At 42.1% G+C, this 27,177-nt stretch overlaps 1 protein-coding gene across 9 annotated transcripts in view; it reads right to left on the minus strand.

Annotated features, from left to right (window-relative positions):
• Nucleotides 1-27,177, minus strand: part of KIAA1217 — a 435,058-nt gene that overhangs the window by 134,840 nt on the left and 273,041 nt on the right. For all 9 annotated transcript variants that reach the window (XM_081048618.1, XM_081048609.1, XM_081048620.1 and 6 more), the window contains one exon: nucleotides 14,438-14,636. In XM_081048618.1, the coding sequence (XP_080904744.1) occupies nucleotides 14,438-14,636 (199 nt within the window). The remainder of the gene's footprint in view (nucleotides 1-14,437; nucleotides 14,637-27,177) is intronic.

A 27,177-nucleotide genomic window follows, 5' to 3' on the forward strand; every position in this document is an offset into this window, starting at 1 on the left:
TATGTGTCAATTGATATGATCATATGGTTTTTCTTCTTGAGCAGGTTTATATGGTAGATTGCGTTGATTTGATTTCAAATATTGAACCAGCCTTGCATACCTGGAATAAATAACTTGGTTATGATGTATTCCTCATTTCATACATTGTTGAATTTGATTTGCTATATTTTGCTGAGGACTTTTGTGTGAAATAACATATGCTACTAGTTCTTCCAGCCAGAGTCTGCGAATGCTAAATATTCTTAATCTTGTTTATCTGAAAATGTCTTTTTTTTTGCCCTTACTCTTAAGTAATAATTGTGTGGGTTAGAGAAATATTAGTTGAAAGTGAGTTTTCTCCCCCAGAATTTTGAAGATATTATTTTATTGTTTTCTTCCTTCTTAGCTTATAACAGTATACTGTTGTTAAGTTTTCTTTTCTTTCTGGACAAGTTGTCTTTTTCCTCTGGAACCTTATAAGATTTTCTTTTGATATTTGATGTTTTGAAGTTTCCCCAAGGTGGGCCTCTGTGCGGATATTATTTTTAAATTTTCTTGGGATTTTGTGCTGTGTTTCAATCTTAAGGCTCAGGTCTGTCTTCAATTCTAGAAAAAGTTTCATTCATTATATCTTCCACTATTGTCTTTCCCCAATTATTTCTAGTGTTGTCTTCTGGAATTCCAATGGACATAAGTGGTCTTGGTCATTTTATCATGTCTCTGAATTGCCCTTTCATGTTTTACTTACTTTTTAAATCTCTCCTCAGATTATGAGATTTCCTAAGATGTACATTCTAGTTCATTATTTCTTTCTTCAGTTGAATAACCTGCTCCAGGGGGTGTTGGTGGTCCAGATAATTTCTATGTAAATGTATAGGCATAGTATGGTTGTCTCTAGAATATTCTAGTCCTTCTCTAGGCTTGCACTTCCTTGTTACCTTTGAAGTTGAGCATGGCCTTGTGACTTCTTTTCACTGAAATATTACTGCTGGCAGAAGCTTTAGGAGCCAGAGCAGAACCTGTTGTGCTCCCTTTATCCAAACTTCTTTGCTGCTTTCCTCAGCTGTGAGTAAGGTATTCCCTGTCTGTATCCAATTTTATTAAACGACCAGCTATGTGAACCTCTAGGCAATTTTGCAGTCCATTTTCCTGTTGCCATGTTAAGTATCAGGGTCCTAGCCCCACGGCCTGGGACCAATACCCACTTCTGAAATATTCTGAAACATTTAGTAGAAATGTCACTTCTACTTTGATACCCTTCTTTACTTCTGGAACCTGGAGATATTCTTTCCTTTCTCTCTAACGTGGCCATGTATGAATATTTTGTGAATACGTTTCATCTGCATTTCTATGTGTTTGTAGTAAGGAGGTGACTGTTGGCATTCTAAGCTCCTTTACTCTACCATAGTGCTGGAAATCTCCCTAAGATCATTCTTCCCTAGAAGCATAACTTCTACATTTTCTGAAACATTAACCACATTCACCTTAACACCAGATCTATCCCCTGCTGGGCTGCCTGGGTCACACTCACAGAGCTGATGAACAGAGGACTTGAAAGATATGGATCCAGAAAAACAATGGAATGTGGAGGGGTGTTAAAATTTAGAGACAATGTCTAACAGTCAGATTGAGGGGGAATGTCATGGATGAGGCTAGTTACCTTACACGGGAATTCCCAGAAACCACGTAGTCTACAATGTAATTTAAAGGCATGTGACTAATGAAAGTGAAGACTATCAGAAATCAGCCAGACTAAAATGTGATCACTGTAAAATAGCTTATAAACTTAGTGAATAAAATATATTGTAAAAGGGCAAAGATGAGGGCTGGCCCGGTGGCTCAGGTGGTTGGAGCTCCGTGCTCCTAATGCCGAAGGCTGCCGGTTTGATTCCCACATGGGCTAGTGGGCTCTCAACCACAAGGCTGCCGGTTCTTGACTCCCACAAGGGATGGTGGGCTGTGTTCTCTGAAACTAAGATTGAACATGGCACCTTGAGCTGAGCTGCTTTTGAGCTCCCAGATGGCTCAGTTGGTTGGAACGTGTCCTCTCAACCACAAGGTTGCCTGTTCAACTCCTGAAAGGGATGGTGGGCAGCGCCCCCTGCAACTAGCAACAGAAACTGGACCTGAGCTGCACCCTCCACAACTAAGACGGAAAAAACAACAACTTGAAGCTGAATGGCACCCTTCACAACTAAGACTGAGAGGACAACAACTTGTCTTGGAAAAAATCCTGGAAGTACACACTGTTCCCCAATAAAGTCCTGTTCCGCTTCCCCAATAAAATCTTTAAAAGGGGGGGGGCAAGGGCAGGGGCATTTATTTGGATTTAGTGGAAAGTTGAGGTGATCTGCAGTAACTCTGCAGGCAAATAGAGTAAGTTAGAAGCTATTAAGTCTGAAACAGGAAACGTTTTGATTTTAACTGTTCTGGTGTAAATATTTCTAAATGAAATCCATAATGTTTTATCTTTGAAAGCATCATTTAATTGACATTTTAATTTATAACTCAGGTGATCCCTGTGAATATCAGTTAATTGATAGAGTATGTATTATGTACTAGACACCATATTAAAAACAGTACCTATATGATCTCCATTGTTCTTTACAATTATTCTATGAGAGAGGTAACTAAGAAAGGGGCTTAGAGACAGAATAACTTGCCCAAAGTCACACAGCAGGTCAATAATGGAGTCCAGATGAGGTGGTCCTAATCACTCCACTGGCTGCTTCTGTTGCACTCAATGTACCTTATTTTTTGATGGGGAGAGGGCACTGTACCTCCAGGTATGATTGGCACTGAATAAGGATGAATAACTGCTGTAGAGAGAAGTACACCACTGGGGTTCCAGACCAGCTGGAGGAGGTCAGAGATCAGTTTATAGTAGCTATTCTTCTGGTCTGCCCTCGTAAAAGATCTGCCCCTTTTCAAACTGTCAAACTTCTATTCATCCCTCAAAATCCAATTCAAATGCTACATCTCATTAAAAACCTTCCAATTATCCAAATTGGAATTACTTTCTTTCTCTACTTTCTTTCTCTGTTCAGTACAGAGCAGTCATTACGCACATGGGACTGCCAGGGTTCCAATCTTGGCTTTGCTGCTTCAGCATGTTAGGTGCTGCATATCTGGCCTAGACAGAGTGCCTAGTGAATAATATTTACTGTGACGACATTTGCATTCATGCTTTCAAATATACACATATGCCTCCTCCATCAGAAGACAAACTCCTGGGAAGGCGGGGGCCCATCTTACTCTAATTTCAAAACAGATTGCAAACCACCTCCACTGCTAATGACCTTTGTCTCCCTAGACCATCACAAGACTGCTAGCTGGCCTCCCGACTTCTGCCCCTGCCCCTTTAGTCTCCCTTTCGTCTATGCCAAACGCAGCGACCAGAATATAATCTTCATACCTGAAGTGATGACACCGCTCCTAACTCTGCCATGCCACCACTGCCGCTGCGACGTGCCAGTTAAAACCTGCGTTATTCAGTCCCATTGCACCTCCAACCTCATTCCTGCTCCTGTTTCTGTGCAGCTCCCATCACAGTGGTCTCCCTGCTGTTCCCTGAAGGCTCCAGGCATGCTCTTGCTCCAAGCCTTTGCACTGGCTGTTCCCTCTGCCTGGGATTCTCCTCTTCTAGCTATCTGTGTGGCGTATGTCTTCACAAGCCCCAGGTATGCCTTAAATGTCACAGTGTGCTCTTCACCCTTTTAAAATGGCAACTCACCTACCTTCATTTCTGTACCGTTCCCCTTACTTAATTTTTCTCCATTGCACGTATATCACCTATTCTATATTTTATTTGTGTATAATCTGCCACCCCAACAGAATGGAAGCTCCAGAAGATCAGAGGGTTGTGACTCTTGTTTTGATGGCACCCAAGAGTGCTTTCGTAGGAACTCAGTATCTGTTAAAAGAACGATTTTCTTTCTTCACCTGCTACAGCACCACATACATTGTAGGTATTTAATATGCATTTGTTAAATTGAACTTTTTTACTCTTAAAAACGTTCCTACATTATTTGGCTCTTCTTATGAAGGCACATGGAAGCATAGGAAAGCGCATAACTCTAGAATCATGCAAAACCAATTACTGAATCAAAGCACAAGGCATCTTGTCCCAAGGGAACTTTCCTCCCCAGGAAATTCTTCAGCTGCAGGGCCTCTGTGTTTTCAACACCAGGAGCAACATCAACATCTGGGTGCTAACTGACCATGGTTGGGGCCTGAGTTCCCTGAGGCAGACAAGAGCAGGATACTGGTGGGGAAACTCCCTGAACTGGGGAAATTGAGATGTGTGTGCAAAGAGGTGTGAAGTCATGAAAAGGTCAGCCACCTTTTCATTGTTGAGTCTGCCTACATTTCTAAGTGTGTCAAGCTGGGGAGTGAGGTGGCAGATTAAAGTGGTTAGAGATCAAACAGGGATCAAAAGTAAGAACAGCACAGAGTAGGAGAGACAGACATAGGTGAGCAGGACGGCTCTACAGCTCACTGAGGGAAATGTGCATATTCCCGCGTGTGTAGTGAGGGCCCTCCTAGACACGTGTCCTGGGATTAAATACTCTCATGCAAGGACATGATGAAGGGCAGGCATTTAAGGCCTCCCATTTTCCTGTCAAAGTATGACTACCTTCCATGCCCTACTGGGGGCTGATGAACACGCCCTCATGTGGTACTACATTGTAATGACACTTCAAATTTTCCCTCAAGCACAATCCACCCCTAAAATCAGTGAACCCCAGACCAGCAGCATCACCATCATCTGGGAACTTGTGCAAGATGCAAATTCTCAGGTCCCACCCCAGATATACTGAGCTGGAAATCTGCACGTGGACAGGTTCTCTGCTAAAGTTGGAGAACAACCACCCTAAGTGACAAGTGTCATGAGAAAGAATGCAGCAGGGGAACTTGCTAGAGACTGGCAGCGTGGGTGCTATGTCACTCTGTGGAGGGCTCTCGATGAGTGCCACTTGAGCACTGGAGGTCAGCATTAAGTAAGGATGAGGCCATGCAGACATGGGGGGGGGGGGCAGGCGGGAATAGGGGTTTGAATCCAAGCAGAGAGAGCAGCGTGGGCCCAGTTCCTGAGGGGGAGACTGTTGGAACTGCCAGAGGCCAACAGGGCTGGGCGTACGCATAGCTGCTCTGGAGTCTTTGATTTATATATATTTTAAAGTCCTTACATGGTTACCATGTGCCTTTAGTTATACTGAAAATTCCTTAAACCCCAGAAACAGATTTAATATATTTTTTAAATAACTCACCAAGGCACTGTTAACAGTGCCAGAAACTGAATAGATTCTTAAATACATACATAGATGAATGGAGGGGGGAAAAAAGAGAAGTGGGTAAAACTTGTGGGGGGAAAAAAATGAAGGATTTATTTTTATCACATTTAGTTTTATATTACTGGGAGACAGTTAGCCGGAGTTGTCTGAAAGCCAATTAACACTTTGGAAAAATTCTGAAAGTGAAATCTTATTGGGATATAATATCATTTTTAATGACATTACCAAACTTTTGAGAACTCAAACCTAGCATGAAGAAAATAGGACCTTTTCTTGATGGGATACAGTTAAATCAGTTAGATGCCAAATAACTTTCACCTGCTAAATTTGCGGATGGGGCTTGGGAGATGTCACACAGAGAGGCAGTAATGGAAGCTGAATCTGGACCAGGGGGTTTTAAATTTCCCCTTGCAATGCGAAGAAACCAAGTCGATACACTTGTGAAGGTTGAAGAGGCTAGAATATAACCAAGTGAAAATAAAAAGAAAACTTGACGAACTTAATTTGCTGTCTTAAAGAAACACTTTTAAGTTTGTGACAAATTCCATAAGCCCGACTGTCCCCTCAAATGAGAAAGGAAGGAGAAAGAAGTGTCCTGAACTTTAGTTTGCTAGGGCTGCCGTAACAAAGTGCCACAGACTGAGTGGCTTCTTAAACCACCGAAATTTATTTCCTCATAGTTCCGAAGTCTAGAAGTCTGAGATCAAGGTATCAGCATGGTTGGTACCTTCTGAGGCCTTTCTTTGTGGCTTATAGATGGCCATCTGCTCCTTGTGTCCTCACATGAGCTTCCCTCTGTGTCCTAATCTCTTCACATAAGGACACCAGGCATATTGGATTCAGGCCCACCTGAATGACCTCATTTAACCTTAAGTACCTCTTTAAAAGCCTTATCTCTAAATACAGTCACGTTCTGAGGTACTGGGTGTGGAGACTTCAATTTGTGAGTTTGGGGGACACAAGTCAGCCAATAATGACAGCTGCAAGAGTGGCTCAGACTGACAAGAACTGAGGCACCAACATCATGGTGGTCCTTCAGGGCCCGCCTTCTGTCATGCTCAAAAGGAGCTTTTGGATGCAATGAATCCTTGGTGGTCCAGACAGGACCTCATTTCCTGACCCCAAGGTGGCTTAGGTGCGATCTCAAATCACAGGGCTAACCTGAGAAATCTGGACGAGAAGTGACCTGAACCCTTCACTAACTCCTTTACCTCAGAAGACATACGTCTACACTCTAGCAATGCAGAATGTGTGCTGTGCCTTCCTGTGTTCTTACACTCCTCCTGAAATAGAAGAAGCTGCCAAATATTTCCGTTTCCAGATGTCAGCAAGCAGCCTTCTGGAAGCCACTTCTAGGATGAGTACCAAGGATGGAGTTCTATTTGAGGAGTACCAAGGATGGAGTTCTATTTGAGTGTATGACAAAAAGCTGGCTTGCATCTTAATATTTTGACTATTTCATAGACTATCCTTTAAAGCTGGTGCAAAAAAATGTGTGGGAACTCTTAAATAATTAGATGGACATAAAGAATTATATTTTAAAGTCAATTTTTAAAGAATTAACAAATTAAAAAAAAAGATTAACAAATTAACTTGGCAAAAAACTTTTAAGTGTGCAATAAATCTTGCATTTACCAAAAAAATAGCAAGACACAGTCAAGAGATTTTAGAGTTTTCCTAGCAAAGTGAAATAAGAGAATGATAAACTAAATCTTTTCCCATAAGTAGTTAAGGCACATTTTGATCATGTCTCTTATTCCAACCAAACCATAGCAACGCATATTAAAGTATGTCATCTGAATCTAGATATTTCCAATCTTATTCCTGCAGAGAGTACAGAGTAACAGCTGGTGTTATTAGAACATATTAAAAATTAGAATTTTGTCACCATGGGAGAGATTCCTTCTCTAACTCTCTTTTGCCATTAAGCGTCCTATAGTGACCTGCCCCTCAAAATTTCCTATCCATCTGAAGTTACCCACCCTGCTGAGACAAATAACAGCCAAGAACCAACCATCTGAGGTTCAGGTCAATTATCAAGACTATATCGACTCTTTCTGTGTATCAGATTAGATCCATCAGAAATTTACAGAGTTCAGAAAACATGCTTTCTAACAATATGGCTTCATGCTATGCCCTTGGATTTTGAGGTATTACTTAAAGATGTAGCTATGTGAAAAACCTTTTCATAAAACAACTGTTAAATATAACTGTCTATTACATAATACAATGTCAACATTAAGATATAGGAGTTCTTGGATTATAATGCTTTAAAACATTTTTTTTCCCCTAATGAGCTGGTATAAACCCCTTCTTAAATAATGAAATCCACTTGATTCATTACATTTCTCCTTTTATCTTCTTTTTTTTTTTTTTTTTTTTGTCTTGGCTGCAATTACAGCAATTATCCCTATCTTATTTTTTCTGGCACACATATTGTGCCCAACTGCTACTTCTATTAATTCTTATTTTAATGGCTCTTACATACTTTTATTGTTTTTGAATAAGCCACATCAAATCTATTTTGGATGTAGAGAGGTATAAATAACAGATAAAACTTGCCTAACTTCCTTTCATGCTGTCTTATGAAACTTGATAAAAAGTTCTTTACTGAGTAAGAGTCTTGTTTACATCGGTAAAAAAGCATAGACATCATCTAGGTGTCTGGGTTAGGTTGGGGTACCATGGCTGTGGCAGAGAGAGAAAGGAATATTTCACAATGGCTTATTGGCAGATTGATTTTCTGAAATGGCTTTGGAAATTAAACCCCACAAACCCATAACCAGTTATTTAACCTCATAGCTCCAGCTGCAGTACTGAAATGTTTTATGTTAACTTTATGGAAAGGTGACCTGAAATCCAGGTTTAGCAATATCCAGCTGTAAAGGAAGAAAGATAAACAGCAGAACCCAAGTCTTCTTCCGAGACTCCTCATTGTTACCCACCTACCCAACGACGATGTTACAAAATAATGGTGACTCAGGGAGGGCTCCGACCTTTGAAATCAGACAAATCTTCTATTTACGTCTGTTGATGCTTTTCCTACCTGCATCCTGTCTGCAAAGTAATCCTAGAGATATTGGTAAAGGCCATTGACCACCTCAGGTGCCTTATTAATTAAACGATTTCTTCAAAGTCCGAGGAATCCATTTTAGAGGTTCATCCCAGGAATTTTAATATTTACTAGTAAGAGATTTCAAAAGACATCTGACTAACTTTATTTGTTTTAAGTAAGCACAAACACATCAGGAGTCTACACAATCTTTTATAAGAACATTCTTTCTTCCTGGTGAACTGAGAGCCATGTGGATAAAACTTGAATACTCCTTCTCACAGAAAACATCACATACATATGAAAATCCAAGCTTATACAGGAAAGTTGGGGGTGATTACTTGTATCACAACAACTGTTTCACTATATCAAGGATTTCTTGAAATATTCCTTTCAGTGGTTAATTCCCAGCCCCAAATCCATTTTTCTTTTCTTAAAGATTGATTCAGTTTACAAAAACTACCTTTCATTCATCACATTAAGTGCTAGAAAGGTAAGAGGTAATCTTTTTGACTCACCTAATATAGCCAAATTAAAGTCCTCAAGAACTCCTGTTGTACAGAGGAAATTTTTGGTAACTTCCTTCCTCCTTCATTTTCTCCCCTGCTTCTTTCCTTTTTCCTTTTGTCCTTCTCCTCCTCCTTTTCTTCTCTCTCTCTCTCTCTCTCTCTCTCTCTCTCTCTCTCTCTCTGTCTCCTTTTCCCATTCCCCTGGTCTATTTAATGTTTTTACTGTGCATGTGTGTGTTAGCACTTTAGCATAGCTCATTTTTCATATGAAATATTATATGAAATTGCAATATTTATAACAGAGAAAACTCCACAGAACTCCAGAGTTCTAAGGAACACAGTTTGAAAACCACATCTCCAGTTCATGGCCAAGTCTCTAGAAGTCATCCATCTGTACCTAACGGTACTTGTCATATTTTCTGAAACATGCACACCAGGCAATGCTATAATTTCTACAAATACAGTAAATCATATCCCTTGTATCAGTCAGGGCTCAGTTGCAGAGAACTGAGCTAGTTTACGCAAATACAGATTTACTCAATGGCTTGCAGATTCATCGGGCTGCTTTCACTGTACAACTGGGACATCACAGAACTCTTTTGACAAAGAGGAAGCTTCCTGCCACCTTGCACAGCTGTGACTCCAAAGCCATACTGTCTTGAGCAGGAAGCTGTCGGTAGGTACTATTGGAAGGTCAGGCCACATCTGCACCCTCAGTACTAGAAAAATGGATGCCTGGCATCCCAATTCTCAATGTCATTAAGCTAGTGACAATGCCCTTGGATCTTGGCAAATAATGCTGAAGAAAACCCAAAAGTCTCCACGAATGTCTTGGTTCCTATTTCTGGAAAGCAGTGCATTTGCTATTCCAGAATGAGTCTGCTTTCCAGCCTTGGAAGTAAAGGAAGACAAAGCAGGAGGAGGCTGGAGTGCACTGTGACATCCAGTCACCATATCCACCTACCTCCATTCCCGTAGTTCCCATGCTAGAGAAAATACTCTGACCTTTCTTTGATAGCAGGCTGAAAAGGTCAGGAATGCACCCCAGGCCTACTGACCTGCTAGGAAACCCTCTTCTGTAGATTTTTGCTTTTAATAATATTACATTTCAATCACGACTAGCGCTTAGAAAAACAAATTTCATAAATGTTTCAATTACTCTATAAAAGCAACACTGCTTTTGATTTGTCTGAAAGTTATTTCTTTTTAACTGTCCAGGGATAAACGTCACACTCAAGTGGTCTATTAAGAGTCTTACAGTCTTCGCTCATAACCCTTCTTGGCTTTCCACGTGGTAGATGGAGGCTTCCTCAATCCTTTGCTCCAACCTCCTACCCACTTTTGTGCACAGGAGGGAAGATTCTAGCAACCATGAACCTTTTGTTCCTCAAAAAACCCCTATCCCCCCACCCCCGGGAATGGTCACTATCACTGTTACCACCTTAGAATAAAAGAACAGCCACACAGATACTCAACAATTCACATGTGTGGGGAAAATTCTCCCCCAATTACTCTAACATTTTCCCAAGCCATTTAAAATCATTCTTGCTTGTTGACTCTGCGATTTTAAGAGACATTTGTTACAGAAATGGCAATACTTCTGGCCCCTGAGCTGGTGATTAAGGGAGGTCTCTTTTTCTAAGTCTCACACCTTATACAAAAATTAACTCCAAATAGATCAGGGACGTAAGTGTAAAATACAAAACAATAAAACTTTTAGAAAAACAATAGGAGCTATTATTCAGAACCTTGAATTTTATGAAGAGTTCTTACATGACACCAAAAGCATAATCCATAAAAGGGAAAATTGATAATAGTGGACCTTTATCCAAAAGACCCCATTAAGATGATGAAAAGACAAGCTAACCATTCAGAATATGGTCAACACAGGCATCTGGCTACAGAGAGAAGGAAGTGCCGCTGCCTTTCTTGTTTTTACATGAGTTTTATTTTCAAATTCCTGAGTGCACACAGAAGGGTGGGAACATTTTGTGGCTACTCTTTCCCCATGGCTGACTGTGGAGCAGCCAGACTGCAGCCCCCGCTGATGGTCTGGTCGCATTCCAGACAAGCATTTGTAAGACAGCGATAATTAAAAGGCAACGACCCCAGCATTGAGACCCAGACCTAATATCAGCAGGGCAGTTTCTCCTGGAAATTATTTATAAAACCAAATTCTACCCCAAAGGGGTTTGTACTTTATTTTGTAGATTTCCTTTCTCCTAATTGTCTCCATTTTCACTAAAGAGAGAGGGAAGGAGACAGGGTATAAATTCTACCAAGAAGAATTTCATTTGGGCTCCGGCTGGGTGGAGTGGTTGGGGCACCCAGCACTCGGTAGAAGTAAACGTGTAGATCATTGGAACCTGGTCATGTTATAAATCAGAGCCGCTGAGCACATTTGTTTCTTGACTTTTGTGCTTGGTAAACCTCAAGAATGACTAGTTTGCCCTCAGCATCAGAAGGACTCGTGTGCTCTGCTGCCGTTTCCTCCGGCCTGTAGTCCAAGAACGCCTCTCTCTCTAAGTGAGAAGCTTACATCTTACATGGAGGACAGCATCTGAGGGAGAGTATTATATAGACGCCAGCACTGTCTAAGTTCTCTGCTCTAAACCACACCTTGCGGCTCTCCTTTCCCTCTGCTCCACGTCTCCTTACAGACTCTGTGAAAACACCCAGCCTCCCGGCACTCCTCCCATTCCCTAGATATGCTAAACTAATAGGAAGGAGGAACCAGTCAAGTGGGAAAATAATTAAGCAGGCAGGTTTATCTCTAGGCACAGACTGCCTAAAGTGAGGGGACTTTTCATCCCTTCCAGGGAGTGGGAGTGGATTGAGGATCTGTCCAGGCCAGGCTCCAGCCTCAGGGTGGACAGGCCTCCCCCCTGCATTGCCTGAGCTGGGGAAGGTCTCAAGTGACACACTGCGCATGTGCAGAGGCAAAGCCTGGGAACTGGGCTTTCCCTACTCAGCCTCTTTCCAGGCTGTGTGGGGACAGGCCACAGCAGTGGTATGCCTTCTTAGAGTGACATGCGGGGCAAACACTGGGGTGAGGAGAGTGAGGCATTTTCTTCAGGTGCAAAATTCAAGGGGTCCCCAAATAGTCAGTAATCAAGATCAATAATAATTTAATTGTAATATTTTTAAAAATCACAATTAATGCAAAAATCTATGATGAACAAACTACGAAAATTTTAAATAAAGACAGGATCAACAGGGCTTTGGAAGAGTTCTTAAAATGTGGATTAAGTTAAAATGACAATGTACAGATACTAAAAGATACCCTGCTCTTCCTAGTAGACCATGTCTGAGTGTTTGATAAAGCCAGGCACACAGGGGTTTTCCTGAACACAAAGCTGAATGAGGCCCCTGGCAGGGACACCGTGTTTAGACTCTCCCTGACTCATACTTTCCTGTTTATTTCCCATTCTGGCTCAATTGAATCACTCCACAAGGCCAGGTGCAGCGGGGAGGACATTCTGAAACACGCCATGAAGTGGAGGTCAAGGGCAGCACCAATCCCGCTACCCCAGTGCCAGTGCATTTTCTGGAACCACGGCTCCCCCCTCGCGGGGGCACACTTCTCATCCCTCTCCTTTCACTGTGTTCCTTTGTTTCTATCTAGGAGTTGTGAAAAATCACAGGCCAAAAGCCCCTCATACAGTTGGAAGAATATGGATGCACTTTTTAATCTGCTGTGACTCTGTGCTCGCCAGAACTTTCCAGCAAGGTGTGCTTGGAGTGAAACTGAGTGTTTTGCAAAAGGGCAGCCACCCTAAGAGCAAACACCAGCCACCCGCAGCAATTCCTAGGGCAAGGTGCCGCGAGCTCCTGCAGCCTCTCCTCCCCGACGCTTGCTTCCTGAGAGGTGCCAGTGTCCACCTGCACTGCCAACTGCACTTGGCTGCCCCAGGAAGTTCTAGCCTGCAAGACAAAGGGCCCGTTGTTCCACAGGCTCAACATTCCCCAGGTATGGGGACAGGCACAGAGGCATTTATTCTTATCTTCCTTTTATTTTGCAAAGCACAGGCTGTCTTTACAGAGACCTGAACCTCACTCATTTCCTGCAAAGCACAAAGGAGGAATTCCATTTGTTAGCTGGCTCCTCTGGCTTCTGCCTCAAGGTGAGCTGGTGGGTTTAAGTGAGTGCAGAGCCAGCTCCATAATCCAGATGGAAAGCCCCAGCCTGGTGCTAGTGGGACAATCTGTGTCATCCGGACACTGTCCTGGCTGAGTCTGCTCCTTGGAGTGTATCACGTCTCTGCGTGCCCCGGGCCTTCATTTGTAAATGAGGCAATAGGAACTGGAGGCCTAGACTTCCTGCTTCTACCATTTAATTAATTATGTGACCTCAAAAAAAAAATATATATATATATAAATTATATATATTATTATATATATATTATATATATAAATAAATATATATATATATATATATATATATATATATATATATATATATATATATATATATTCTGTGGCTTTCTCTCATTTGTGAAACAAGGACCCTGGGTTATTAAGCTAAGATGAAGTATACAAAATTTAGAGTAAAAAATTGATAATGCAAATAATAATAGAGTTTGGGTTCTTTGTTTTATTTTTTTAGGACAGTGTCTGTTCTCATTGTCATCTGCAACTGAAGAAGTAAAATCAGATGCCACCTCACACCTTTCTTCTCTTTTCTTTTTCTCCAAACAAGGCATTTGCTAGGTTTTGTGGGGCGGCATTCAGCTGTCTTCTGCAGGGACCAGACCCTGAAGCCTTTGTTGTACTGACCCTGTTCCTGTCCCCTCATTCTCCTGACCCCATCTGTCTGCAAACACAGGTACCAAGTGTTTGTAATGACACGTTAAGCATATGAAACACCGGCACAATTGGCAAAGAGTTCCAAGTTTTCATAATCTGTACATTTTGTTAAAGGGCCAGGAAAAAAAAAAGCAGAGGACAGAAAGTGAATATCCAATAAGAGAAAGCAAATGATAAGTGGTAAGGCAGAAAGAGAGAATCGTCCTGTTTTTCCTAAAAGCTTGTTGAGAAGAAAAGCTGTGCCAACCGTGTACCAAGCCCCTCCCTCCTTTCGTGTGGTGGTGGCATGAACAGCCTTGAGTTTATAGCTTTTACTATCAGTCATGGGGGTTTGGGCCCCACTGTGCCTCTTCTTCCTGGAGCCATTCAGGCCCTCCCCTGGACTGCCAGACAGTGGCATGGGGCTGCTGCAAACCCATATCACAAGGCTCATAATGCAACTGTCCAGACTCCTGAGACGGGGAAGGGGTTCCTGAGAAACGACAGCCATTCTGCAGTCTGTCCTCTGCTATTCCCTATACCAGGAGCTTAGCTGGCAAGCACTGCTAGCCTCTTGGCTTGAGTGGCTAACCCCAGCCATGTCTGAAAGGGCCCAGCCAAGAAGACGTCTTCGATTTGCTGCTTCCCTAGAAGGCAAGTCTTTGTGCTTGATGTCCAATCAACAAAGTGTCTCAGTACTTGTGTTTTTACACATCAAGATCAACTTAACATTTGGATGCAGGGGTATGTGTTCAGAAATACAAGAATACACACATGCTCTAATAAAGGGGCATCAGAAACTGCTTTTTGAGGCTCACCCAGAGATCTTTCTTTCGTCTGGTTGGTCGACCTCACCACCGGAAGGCTTGCTCGAGTCCGGCTGCCTCTGGAAAAAGGACTTGGAGCTTCTCCCTCAGACATGGCTTCCAAAGAATCACCAGAGGTCTCTGATAAATGCTCGACTGGGTCGCCCAAATTGGGAGGTTGAGGACTGTGAGACAGTTTGGGGCTTCTTGTCTGCAAAAGGATTTAAAAATGGGAAAACAGACTATTATTAATTATGCTGAAAACATTTTCAATTTATCAAGGTCTGCCAAGCAACAAACAATATAGCAAGGGGAAGCTTATAGGAAGGACAGGATAGAGAGAACTAAAGACCCTTCAGAACTAAAGACGCTTTAGAACCCTTTAGTTCTTTAGAACTAAAGAACAAAGTGGATCAAAGTGTCAGTTGTGAAAGTTACTGGAAAAAAAACATATTGCCCCTGAGTATTCCATTAAGACTTTCATCACTGGACGTCTACTGCATAAATGCCATTTTGAATAAGGAGTTGAGGACAAGCCACATTATAGGAAAGAATGATGACAAATCAATTCCTTTTGCCAGACAAATTCTAACAGTTACCCCAACAGATGGGATTGTACACATTTATATACAGCCACGTGCCCTGTAAGGATGTGTTGGTCAGTGACGGACTGCATATATGACAGTGGTCCCACCAGATTAGAATAGCATAGGCGTGTAGTAGGCCATACCCTCTAGGTTTGTATAAGCACACTCTATGATGATCGCACAATGACAAAAACCACCTAACGACAAATCCCACGTATCCGTGTCATTAAGAGGCGCATGACTGTTTACCTAAATGGATGATGCACTTACACCAAAGTACACTGAACACAACCAGTCCCCTAAAGTCTCATGTCAAGACTATTTTCAAAATCAGTCAACCAGAACGGTGAGGGAGATATTTACATTACAGCTGAATTTTTCTTTAGAGGCACAAATCCCATAACTAAGATCGTCTAGCTTTGGTTATTACCTCTCCAATCAGCAGAAAGTATCTATAATAACTCACACATACAAAATATGTAATTGAATTTCTCTCTTAGTTGTCTATATTGTAATGGCAGGAAGCTGAGTGTATAAAATGCTCACAATCTCTTAGGTAACATTCCTTGACCATGTACTACCAGTTGAACACTTTTGGAGATGCAGAAAAACAGACATGTTGCCTGATATCAAAAAGTTTCAAAACTAATCGGTAAAATTACTAAAGGACAACAAATAACACAAGATATTGTTTAGTTAGATGTAAACTATGAACTGTGTGCTATATCCATTCATCCTTTCAGACACCTTTTTGAGCGCCCACCAAGTTCCAGGCACTGTGCTAGGAACTGGGGACAGAATTATGCACAAAACAGACATGATCTCAACTTCATGGTGCTTATAGTCTAGTCAGGGGACGACACTAAAGACAAATTAAAAGTGCAATAAGAGAGTGGAACCCAGATGGTGGTGGTGGTGGTGGGAGGTATATAGGGACGGAGGGTTGGAAAAGCATGTAAACTGTAATCTCAAGAAACAGGGAAGTTGGGAGGAAGGGACAAACCACAGGAGAGGGATGGAAAGCAGGAAAGCCATTCCAGGTGAAGGGAACAGTATATGCAAAATCCCTGAGGCAGAAGGAAGTGGCAAACACTGGAGGTGTGGTGGGGCTGGGGTCCAACAGAGACCAGAACACACACAGTCTTGGTTGGAGTCAAGGTGAGAATTCTCAACTTGACTCTAAGGTACCTGAACAGCATTGAGGTACTTCAGGCAGGATCACTTTTAGAAGATCACTCTGGCTATTATGCAGAAGCTGTAGATTATACATGTGGAAGTTCAGAGAAAGGGAGTCAGTGAAACTGCAGGGATTAGGCCGAATGAATGCATTGTCTCAGCTTTCCCCTTTCGCACCACTCACTTGACTTGAATTACATGATTCCAGGAACCTTCCGGAAGGCAAACACATCTGAAATAATCAGGTGAGTTTTCACTTAGATGGCAGAGGTGCTAATGGGCTGATGGTAGGATATAGGAAATTATATATTTATACACACACACACACACACACACACACACACACACACACACAGAGGCAGTGTCCCTGCTAGCATTCCTTCATTCCCTTTAAGTCTTCCTAAGGAAGCCAATGCGTTCTGAAGTTAAGCACCAAAGCACTTTACTCTCAAGGCAGGACCAGCTTCATGGGTGTACAGCCTGTGCAGTCACACAGGGCCCCATCCTTGAAAGGGTTTCATGCTGAAAGGTTTCATGCTGTAGTTGTCTTGAAATTCATAACAAGAGACACTGAGAATTATATAGCTGGAACCGCCTCAAGGATTCAGCTCCAGAACTCTTTCAGCGATGGCCAGATGTGCGTGGTACTCTAGGGGAACACTTTCAGGTGTGATGATCAGCTTCTTTCCCATCCTTCCTGCTAGAAGTCCAAGGATATCCCTCTCAGCAGGAACGCTAATGCATTATCTAGACACTTGCACCTTGCTACACCTCTCACGACCTTTTCATAGGGAGAAACAGGAGTAAGGTCAGAATCTAGTCCCCTGCACCGGGATGTGGCTTCGGGGACATGGCCAACCTGGGTGTGCCATAGTAAGTTCTCAGCTCAGATTACATGCTGATATCACTGCCAGAAAGGACAGCTAAATTGTGTCTTCGCGTTAATGTTTTCTGTGAAAGCCCCTGAAGTGGTTTATTCCCGGATTTATTACTCATGAAGTCTGCTTCTGTAACAGAGATTGGCAGCTGGCTCTAGCACTGTTTAAGAGTATTATTTGACTGGAAAAATCAACTCTACATCACTGCCCAGCTCACCAAAATTTACATAAATTCATATAGTTATGTTGAGCAATGAACCTAGTTACTATGCTCAGAATGTCAAGCTAAGATGTCCTCATCCCCATCCCTGACCTTTTTAAAAAAAGACATTGTTCAGCAAAATAACCAAGAAATAATATTACTTGAAGTAACATGGCTTTATTTACAACCTCGGCTGTTTGGATATCTTTGCCTACAGCAGACAGAATACATTAGATGAGTGGTCATTTTCCATTGCAAAAGGCAATAATCCTTGAAGAATATCAAAAGTAAATTTCTACTGCTTGTTCAGAGTCATCATGGTGGTACTATGCATAAAAATAAAGATGTAAGGGCTAAATCTTTTTTTTCTAAACTTCCTGTACACAGCTACTCAGTTCCAAATATAAATTGCTTCTCTTGTTTTTATGTCATTCACTTCCTCACTGCAAACTATCATTGCACATTAGCAATCTCCTCACACGGTACCCTACCCTCAGATGCCAGCTCACTGCTGAGACATCATTTAGTGCAGAAAAAAGACAATGGAAATTTCTGACACTAGTGTCAGATATTCTGTGATTTGATATGTGACAAGTTAAAAAGCGTTTGATTTGCAACAGGGACTCAGAACTCAGCACAGTGTTGGGCTCCAGAGGTTGGAAGAGCTGTATATTGTTCTTGAGCTCATAATGCATGTAAGGTATATTTTGGGGCCAAGGATAATATACAATTAGCACTTGGACAAGAAGAGCGAAGAGGTCTGTCACTGTGAGTGAAGAAGGGGTTTGTGGGGATAACTGCTGACATTAAAGGGTGAGCTGGGAGAGAAGAAAGAAGGCAGGGAAGGAAGTGCTAAGGGATGTCCCGAACTAAGTCACACTCCCATGTTCTTAGGTCTTCACGCATTCAAGGGGCATACAGAGAAGGTGGGACGACTGGCCTCTTAAGAGTTTGTCCACTGTGCATGCTCAGGGACAGAGTCTGACCTCTTTCTCTGCTCTCTGAACTAAGTAACAGATACCTCATCCAATACCAGCTTATCTGTTTCTACAGGCAGCTTTGTAGCAGGATTATGCCTCCTGCAACTCTCTCCAGTAACTGCACACGTGAAAAAGTTCCACTTTTATCTGTTGAATTGACATTTAGCCATCTTTGAAAGGGTTCCTGCCCCCAACAATGTCCCCCTTCTCTAAGGAATTCCTCCCTGCCCACATGAATAAGCCCCTGAAACCCAATGTTCCATATCCAGGATGAACGTACATTGCAGCTTCCCCAGGACAGTCCTGCTTTGCACCTGTTGCTCTAGAGTCATTATTAGCAGTAACCCCTTTCACTCTCAAACAAACACATTGGTTTGAGCAATAAAATGTATGGTCACCACTCTCAGCCCAGTCTCAGCTGACTGGACCAAGCAGAAGTCACTTGATCTTAGCTGGACCAATCCTATTCTCTCTTCAGGAAATGCAAACCTGGGACAGAGGAGGTATTCAGTGTCTATTGAGAACTTGAAATGTGAGGTCATATGAAGCTGCAGCTGAAATGGACAGGGAACGTGAAACAGATTAAGAATGCACAGAGAAAGAATAAAGCAGAGCTGCATAGGACAATGGAGACCCCCAGGAACTCAATGGGAAAGCCTGAAGGATTTAAAAAAAAAAAAAAATTGGAGCTATCTGGGCCCTTGGGTATCCCAGTTTCTGATTCCAGTGCAGTGTGAAGCCCTTCCAATTAACTCCTTCTAATTAATTCCATTTTTTTGTTTTTGTTGTTCTTAAACTAGTTTGAGACGACTCTGTGCTTGCAAGGAAACCATCACTGACAAAGACCAATTTTAACAACTCCTCTGACCAGGATGCTATGATGTTCACACATTTATAATATTAGTAATAACCGTGGAGAAAGCTAAATTCTCCATAGCAATAATTCCCATTATTTTATATTTCATAGATTAAACGTTGTTTTAAAAAGTTATGGAGGAGGGTACAATATAGGGTTACCAAGATTTTTTTTTTTTCAGAGTTAGGGGCATCCAAAAATGCCCTGTCTATTAAAAATATCATTCTGTGTATGGTATCATTATTACCATGAGAAAAGGAAAAACATTTTAACACCAAAAAAGAGAAGATAGAATGCTCACCTAATTTCAGATTTGGCCTAATAAAAAATAGTCCTTCTGTTAGGAGTTATTTATTGTTCCCATTCTGGCTCAAGTGGAGCCTTTTCTCAGTCATGCATTGTCTACAGTGTGGCATTTAGAGCTTCTACCCTAAGCTGCTGAGTGAAGAGCTGTCCCTAAAACTGGGGAAGATACATGAAGCACCGAGTGATGGAAATGCTTTCTGAGCCACCTGAGTAGGACTTAAGGGTCTGGAAGGCTGGATTTCCTTCTGTGCCTCATGGGAACCCATGAGAGCAACCAATCTCCCTCTGTTTCCATCACACACTTCTAGAGTTTCCCCCCAAATAATCAAGCAACCCCAAACGTACAAATCCAAATAGGAAGTACTTTAGGGTCATGCAGGAAGGGGTGGTCTGTATAATTGGGCCACCTGAACCCCACTTGTCCTTTCTAGTTTTTTCTTATACAAAGAGGGCTTTCTACCACCAAGAGACACTAGGGTCACAGGTTTCATGCAGGTCCCTCACTGCTTCATCTGCGGCATGTGCAGACTCTCTCTCCAGGAATATTCTCTGCTTAATGACGAGGTGAGGGAAGAGAGGAAGGAACTAACTGAGAGCCGGCTGCACTGAGCTAGCTGATTGACATGTGGTGATCTCATTTAACCCTCATTGCAACGCAAAATTCTGGTGACCATTGAGAAAACAATGATTCTAGCACGTGTAGGAACTGGGACCGAGTCTGTAGGATTCTGGGGCTGACACTCAGTGGTAAGGTCATTTAACCGGGAGTCTGAAGATGTTGGCGCTAGATCAGCTTCTACAGAAACTGAGCGATATATAACCTCACAAAGTCACCGTTCTTATCTGTTAAGACCAGAGGTTGAATTCGTTGGTAGTCCTTTCAGGACTACAATTTCATAACTTGAAGATATAACAGCACACACAGAAGAAGAAGAATCATGTCACCCAGAAAACTTTAGTTTGCTGAGATTTCCTTCCAATTATTCACCCTATAGCTCTTGCTCTATAGAAATATGCAGCTAGCTAGCACCAGGATCGAGGTTTCTGCATTTATTCTTCAAGTCATGCAACATAGTTGCACAGCATTAATTTTTAAGACTGCTGTACTTGTGTTTTTATCATCATGAACAAATATTTGCTGAAATGTTCACTAAGAGCATTATGCTGTACCAGGGGATCACATTTATTCTTAGTCTTTGCAATGTTGTATTTGGATACCAAAGCCAAAGAGAAAAAAGTTAGAGCTAGAGGCATTGATAGTTTTTTCATTTCCATTTTCCAGACCCTTTAAACTCGAAAGTGAAATACCGAGATCCAGAGAATGAAAGCTGCAAATGTAGATTTACGTAATATGTTAACTATGGGGAACAGTGAGGTGTCTGGTTAGCCCACTTCGCTTCAGATTACGTTATACTTTGTGAAGAAAACTCAAATTGCCTTACTGAAGGTTTACTTCATCCTAATGCCACATCCAATTTGCCACAGAGTATTCGGAAATATAATTAAGCATCCCACATGGAAATGTATTCGGAATGACTCATTATCCTAACACTCATTAACTGACATAGTTAATTTAATCATGACATTCAGACACTTTCACCCCATTGCTTGCACTTGTGAAGCTTGCAACTCCAAACTAGTCTAAATTCTGAATTCAATTAAGAGAACTTTTTAGTTGTTAGGTACGCTTAGGAAAGATTCCAAGAGCAAAACGTTAGAAGCTAACAAACAATGGATCATGCCAGACTTTAGTTTTCTCGACCTCTAGCCTCCAATTGTCAACGATGAATGGTCTAAGCTTCTAAATTTGCTGACAGAGTCCTTTCCTGAACCACCGTGCTGTGCTGTCACTTTTCTCCCTTCTTGGTTCTCCTTGTTTCTGAAGCCTGAGGCCTCAGCTGATTTAGGATCTGGGGATGGGAAGAAACACAAAGGCTCACATAAGGCATACCTGGCTTCCATCCTATCTCCCGTCCTCACATAAGCCCATCCCAGGTCACTGAACCAGCCTCAGAAAAGGAGAGCCTCTCCTTTTCTGCCCACCACCTACATTCTCAGGTGAGTCCTGGGACCCACAGCCAAGTGTGATCTGAAGCAACAGGCCTTGGTCTTCGTATGGCTCCTTGGCCACTTCCCACAACGTCTGTGACTGATGGCCAGAAAAAACACAACCCTCAGTGCCAGTCTTAGGCTAATGGCCCATCTGAGAAATAGCCTGAGGACATCCACAGCTCTAGAAAGTAACAGGTGGATGTCAGAGCTGCAACACAAATGTAAGAGAGAACTTCACTTAGTTGTAGTACAACTATGAAACTTTGGGGTAGACCCGCACTAAAAGCTTGGAGAAGAGATCAGCTGTTGTTTTTAATAGAAAATTTGGTGCAAACACTAAAGGGTCCTGCTATTGTTATAAACACACACATTGAGCGTTTAGTGTATACCTAGGCACTCCATGTGAGCAATCTGTGGATATACGCCGGGTTGCCTAGCAACCAGGAACTTCTGGGCAAGACAATGAGAGGACATATCTGCACAGACACACCCTCCCCCCACCCCCACCACCTTAAGGCCAACTTCCACTTGTGTGTATCCGAGATTCTCATACGTCTCTCCTGCCGTAAGTTTAGCTCTGAACATTCATATTCCCCTTCTCCGGCTTGGACAAAGCACAAGCATTTTCTCTAAGATTTATTTTGATGAATTATCCTTGATAAACTCAGCTTAAACCCTGTTTCTTCAAGGGTAATATTTCAACTCTTTCTTCCCTCCTTTCACTCAAAGAATACCCAGACCTTTTTCATGATTTTCACCTGTGAAAACAGAGAGATGTTTGGTCTGGAGTAAAATCAGACGATTCAGCAGTTGAGCAAACTACAACTGTGTCTTTTGTTTCCACATTTTCCTTCTTCGTGTGTATTACTTCATTATCAGACCAGAAATATGAAAAGGCAGTGATGCCAAGTAGTCACTGCCCATTACCTCCCCGTCTAGAGCCGCTACAGGCATCCATGTGGCGAGGCAGGCACTGGCCTGAGCCAAACAGGACCCCTCTGCCAACCCACTGTCACCACGCAAAGGCCCCTCCTACACATGCCAAGGGACAAATCACAGTGCGGAAAAGGATGTTTGCTCATTTTTTAAAGTAGCACCACACCACAGAGATACTCTTGTTCGAGTTATTTCTGTGTTAGATTAATCTTTTGAGATATTCTTCATTTATCTTGTCCTTACAGTTGTCAGCAACAGACAAACAAAATTATGGAACATCTACTCCTCTCCCCAAGTTCCCAGGAAAACTGCCAAGTCTCTGTGTTCTAAGGTCTTCCCAGGAAGAAGGGCTGTTCACATTGTCTTTAAGCCGCAGCATCTACCCTGAAGACACTTTCCTCAGATTGGGTTTAGGAGATAAAGGCATTTGGAAAATGAATCTGGAGTTGCCCTCCAGAATGGCAGAGAAGGGAAGTTGTTAACTGAGCAGGGAGAGAGTGAATGACTTTCTGGGGCTAAGAAGAGGATGCTAGTTTTGGTGGGGTTGATGGCGGTGGCGGGTTTGGTGGTTGGTGGTGATGGTGCTCTTGAAATTCTGGGCACCTGGATTCCATTTACAAGGACATGTAAAGAGTCCTTAGCAGGACCCTGTGGGGGAGCATGTGCGGCATGCTTAGAGAGGCGGACACTGGATGTCCAAGCTTAGGAGGCATCGCAGGGAGCCCCACAAGCCCACCTTCAAACAGGCTACACGGGAAGCCACTCAGTGAGTCCCAGGAGACTCAGAGGCCTTACACAGTTTTATTGGACTAGACACGCTCCCAAGGATTTCTTTATGACCCCAAGTGATGAAAATAAGTTTTTTAAATGTTGCTGAAGACAAGCCAGATTAACTAGATTTGCAAATATTAAGAAAAGTGATACTTTCTGCATAAGAGTGTGAGGGGAAAAAATCTGTACAGATTACATCTTTAATAGAATAAATAAATCTAGAAACAACTCAGAAGGCTGGTTAACAAATTACAATGTAGTCATATTATGGAATACTATGCAGTCATAATCAAGATGTTTTTAAGGATTCTTTTTCTTTTAATAACTCAAGAAACAGAAGCAATGCCAAATATTAGCATTGGTTTTCTTTACATGGTAGTTTTATGAATAACATACTTTTTTCTTTATTTCTCCAAAATAAGACGATATTGCTTTGGCACATCAGAGAATTACTAAGTAGCAAGATGTCTTTAAAGAGTGGATCAGGGGAAAGGAAGTTAGGATCCTTGTCTGTGGTGACCTCAAAATACTCAGCCGCTTCTTGTCATCTCATGTGTATTTCATATGATTAGATTCCAGGTAAAAGGACTTGTCATTATAGATGAGGATGTGAATTCATGGGGACAGCCAGGAACAGAAACACATTTTCATTTCCATGCCATGCAACATTTTGCAAGAATCCAGATTTGCATGGACCTCAAATTTCAAAAAAGATACAGTTAAGAAAGAAGAGACAAAAGCCATCAAATAAATTTCAGACATGCAGATAAATTGAACTTTTAAAGAGACAGACTCTCACATCTGTAATTCTGACACCATTACAGTAACTTAATTTTAAGGCTCTTAAAATTTTGACTCCAGGTAAATTTGGAATTTTAACCATTTTCGATAATCTCTCGAATATTTTCTAATTTTTGAACTCCTTCATAGTGTGTAGATAATAACGTTTCTTCTTAACTTTTCTTTAAGAGGTTTGGCTATACCTGGAGGAGCAGATAAAACCTGTCTGCCCGGCAGACAGGGCATGGGCCCCTCACCAGGTCAGCATGCAGGGGGCCTCTTCCTTTTCTAGGATTAGTCGTCATCCTGTTACCTGCCCACCTGGTGCCATACCTGTGACATGGCATAGACTTGCTTCTGAAATAACACTATGAATTGGCTGCTCTCTGACTTTCCTCCAAAGCCAGAATGAGATAAAGGCTATTTAAAGATAGGAAGGCCTAGCTCACCATCGTCTCAATTTAACACCCCTTCCAGTCAAGTTAGAAAGTTACACCATCAGCAAGTTCCAAATCTGGATCTGGTTAACTCTGCCCCCACCGGTTTCAGACACACATTCCTGCAATTGTTATTTAGTGTTGTTTTCCTCTTAAAGGAATTGATACATAATAAAAGGCCACATGAAGAATACTGCTGTTTTTTTGTTGACCCTGGCTATTATGTCAGTAAATCATTGTCCCTTTCATGAAGGCATGAGCAAACCATGTTTCTTTTAGAATTTAAAACAGGAAAATAATCTTGCCCATGGAAGAGTAATAAGTATTACTTTGTCCCATGATGAGAAGTGTGTAAAATATATATAAAAGACCATTCATATTGGAAAGGCCAAAGACAATTTAATGTTCAAGCCAATCATAGTTAGTTGCATTCATAAATTTGTCTCCTTCTCCTGTGAGCTTTCACCTCTTGATTTTCAGTTTATCCACCTTCATTCAGGTAGATGTCTCTTTATTGCCAGCTGTTTTGGCTCAATCAATCAGCCTGTTTATTTTTGAAACAAGAAGGTGTGCATTACAAACAAAGGAGCAGTTTCACAGGCTTTGGCTCCCACCCGTGCTCACTGCCTGAGCAAAGCAGCAGTTGCCCATGCCATTCAGAGAGCAGGAATGCACTTAAAAGGCTTCAGGATAAAAGGTGTCCATATGAGGACGGCTGTTATTATAGTGATGAAAGCAAAGGGACCTGCTTGCAGGCTTTGAAATTTCAAGTCAAATACAACCAACATAACACATCGTGCAAACTATGCACCTCCGAAGGCCTCCTGACAAAAAGCATTAGGAAGCTCATCCCTGCAGCCCAGGCTTAAGTTCCATTTGGAAAGGACGTGGGGCCGCAGGCCCAGGGGTGGTGCCTCTATAGAGCTTAACTGTCTTGTTGTGAAACCAAAGCGGTTTTCCCTGGTAGCAAAGACCTCCTCCCTCTCCTGTCACGGGAAGTCTGAAGATGTCCTCACCACCCCTACAGGGAAGGCCACAGGGAGCTGATTGGAAGGGATACTTGGTGCCAGAGGCCACCAAGTATTTGGGTGCTTGTGGCCAGACCCTTTCCAGACATCTTGGGAGCAGAGCTTGTTGCTACTTTTCAATTCACCTTTCCAAACATGCACTCACCACCAACCACCACACTCCCAATTTCACTGGAATGATTTTCCAATGAAAAATCACCTTGTGAAAGTTCTGACTGGCTTTTCAGGCTAAAGATACTTTTTTTCCTTTAGTCTTGCTATTGGAAAGAATACCAAGGTTTGGAGAGACGGAAAGAAGACAAAATTTAGAATAAGAGGACTTTATTCTTTTGGTCATACTATTCTTACAAAATGCAGACACCAATCCTGCCACGCGCTGGCAGTGCAGCCCCATAGAAAAGCTTGGTTTTGAACTTTAGTTTTCACTTTTATAAAAGAATAAGAAGAGCTCCTTGAAATAGTTGTGATGAGAGGTAAGTAAAAAAACCGCACAGGAATTTGTCAACTCTAAATGATGAGAAGCATTTAGCTCCTCTTATGTGATACCACTCTCGACAGGGTGGTTCTAGATGGCTCTGCTCCCTACTCTGTTCTGGGGGTCGGGGGGAGAAGAGAGAAGGGAGGTGTCCCATGGCTTGTGAGGGTCTATGTGCGAGGAGAGGATACCGACCAATTCCCACTCCCCACCCCCTTTTTAACCTTGCCTTTTTCTTGCTCTTGTGAAGTTGGTTACTTACAACTTCAAAATAGAGAATTTGACATCTGCAGAAGCTGAGAGTTCCTCTTACCAGAGGGGAGGAAGAGACCCTTCAATTTCCAACCTTAATTTTCATACCCCTCCTTCTCCAAGTCTAAATCATGTTCAAGTATGAGGAACAACTTCACCATTTCATTCTATTTATATTATGGAAACACAAGAGCGATTTGATAAATGTTTACGTGAAATTAAGTGAAAAGTGTTCTCTCAATATATATAAAATAAAAATTCTCAGTGTTAACAAAATAATAATACATAGTGCTAATCGTAGCTTGTGTATAAATGCTTAAAAAAAACAACAACAAAAAAAAACCCTGTAAAAATGCTCCAGGTGGCTCAGGCGGTTAGAGCTCCCTGCTCCTAACTCCGAAGGCTGCTGGTTCGATTCCCACATGGGCCAGTGGGCTCTCAACCACAAGGTTGCCAGTTCAATTCCTGGAGCCCCGCAAGGGATGGTGGGCTGCGCCCCCTGCAACTAAGATTGAACACGGCACCTTGAGCTGAGCTGCCGCTGAGCTCCTGGATGGCTCAATTGGTTGGAGCACATCCTCTCAACCACAAGGTTGTAGGTTCGACTCCCACAAAGGATGGTGGGCTGTGCCCCCTGCAACTGGCAACGGCAACTGGACCTGGAGCTGAGCTGCGCCTTCCACAACTAAGACTGAAAGGACAACAACTTGAAGCTGAACGGCAACCTCCACAACTCAGATTGAAAGGACAACAACTTGACTTGGAAAAAAGTCCTGGAAATACATACTGTTCCCCAATAAAGTCCTGTAAAAAAAAAAATTCTCCAATACCCCATTATTTGTTGTCAAATTTATTTACTATCAAAACATAAGAAGAGTCAGCACTGAGAATTTATTTGCTTGAAGCATAAGAAAATAAATATAGGGAGGGGGACCCCAAACTCTGTGTTTGTTATGATGGAAAATCGCACATCCTAATGTCAGATCTCTGTGTTCAGGCAGTAGAAAAAAGAGCTAATGGCAGCATACAGTTATAG

This window comes from Rhinolophus hipposideros (assembly GCF_964194185.1).
Source record: "Rhinolophus hipposideros genome assembly, chromosome: 1".
NCBI classification, from domain to species: domain Eukaryota; kingdom Metazoa; phylum Chordata; class Mammalia; order Chiroptera; family Rhinolophidae; genus Rhinolophus; species Rhinolophus hipposideros.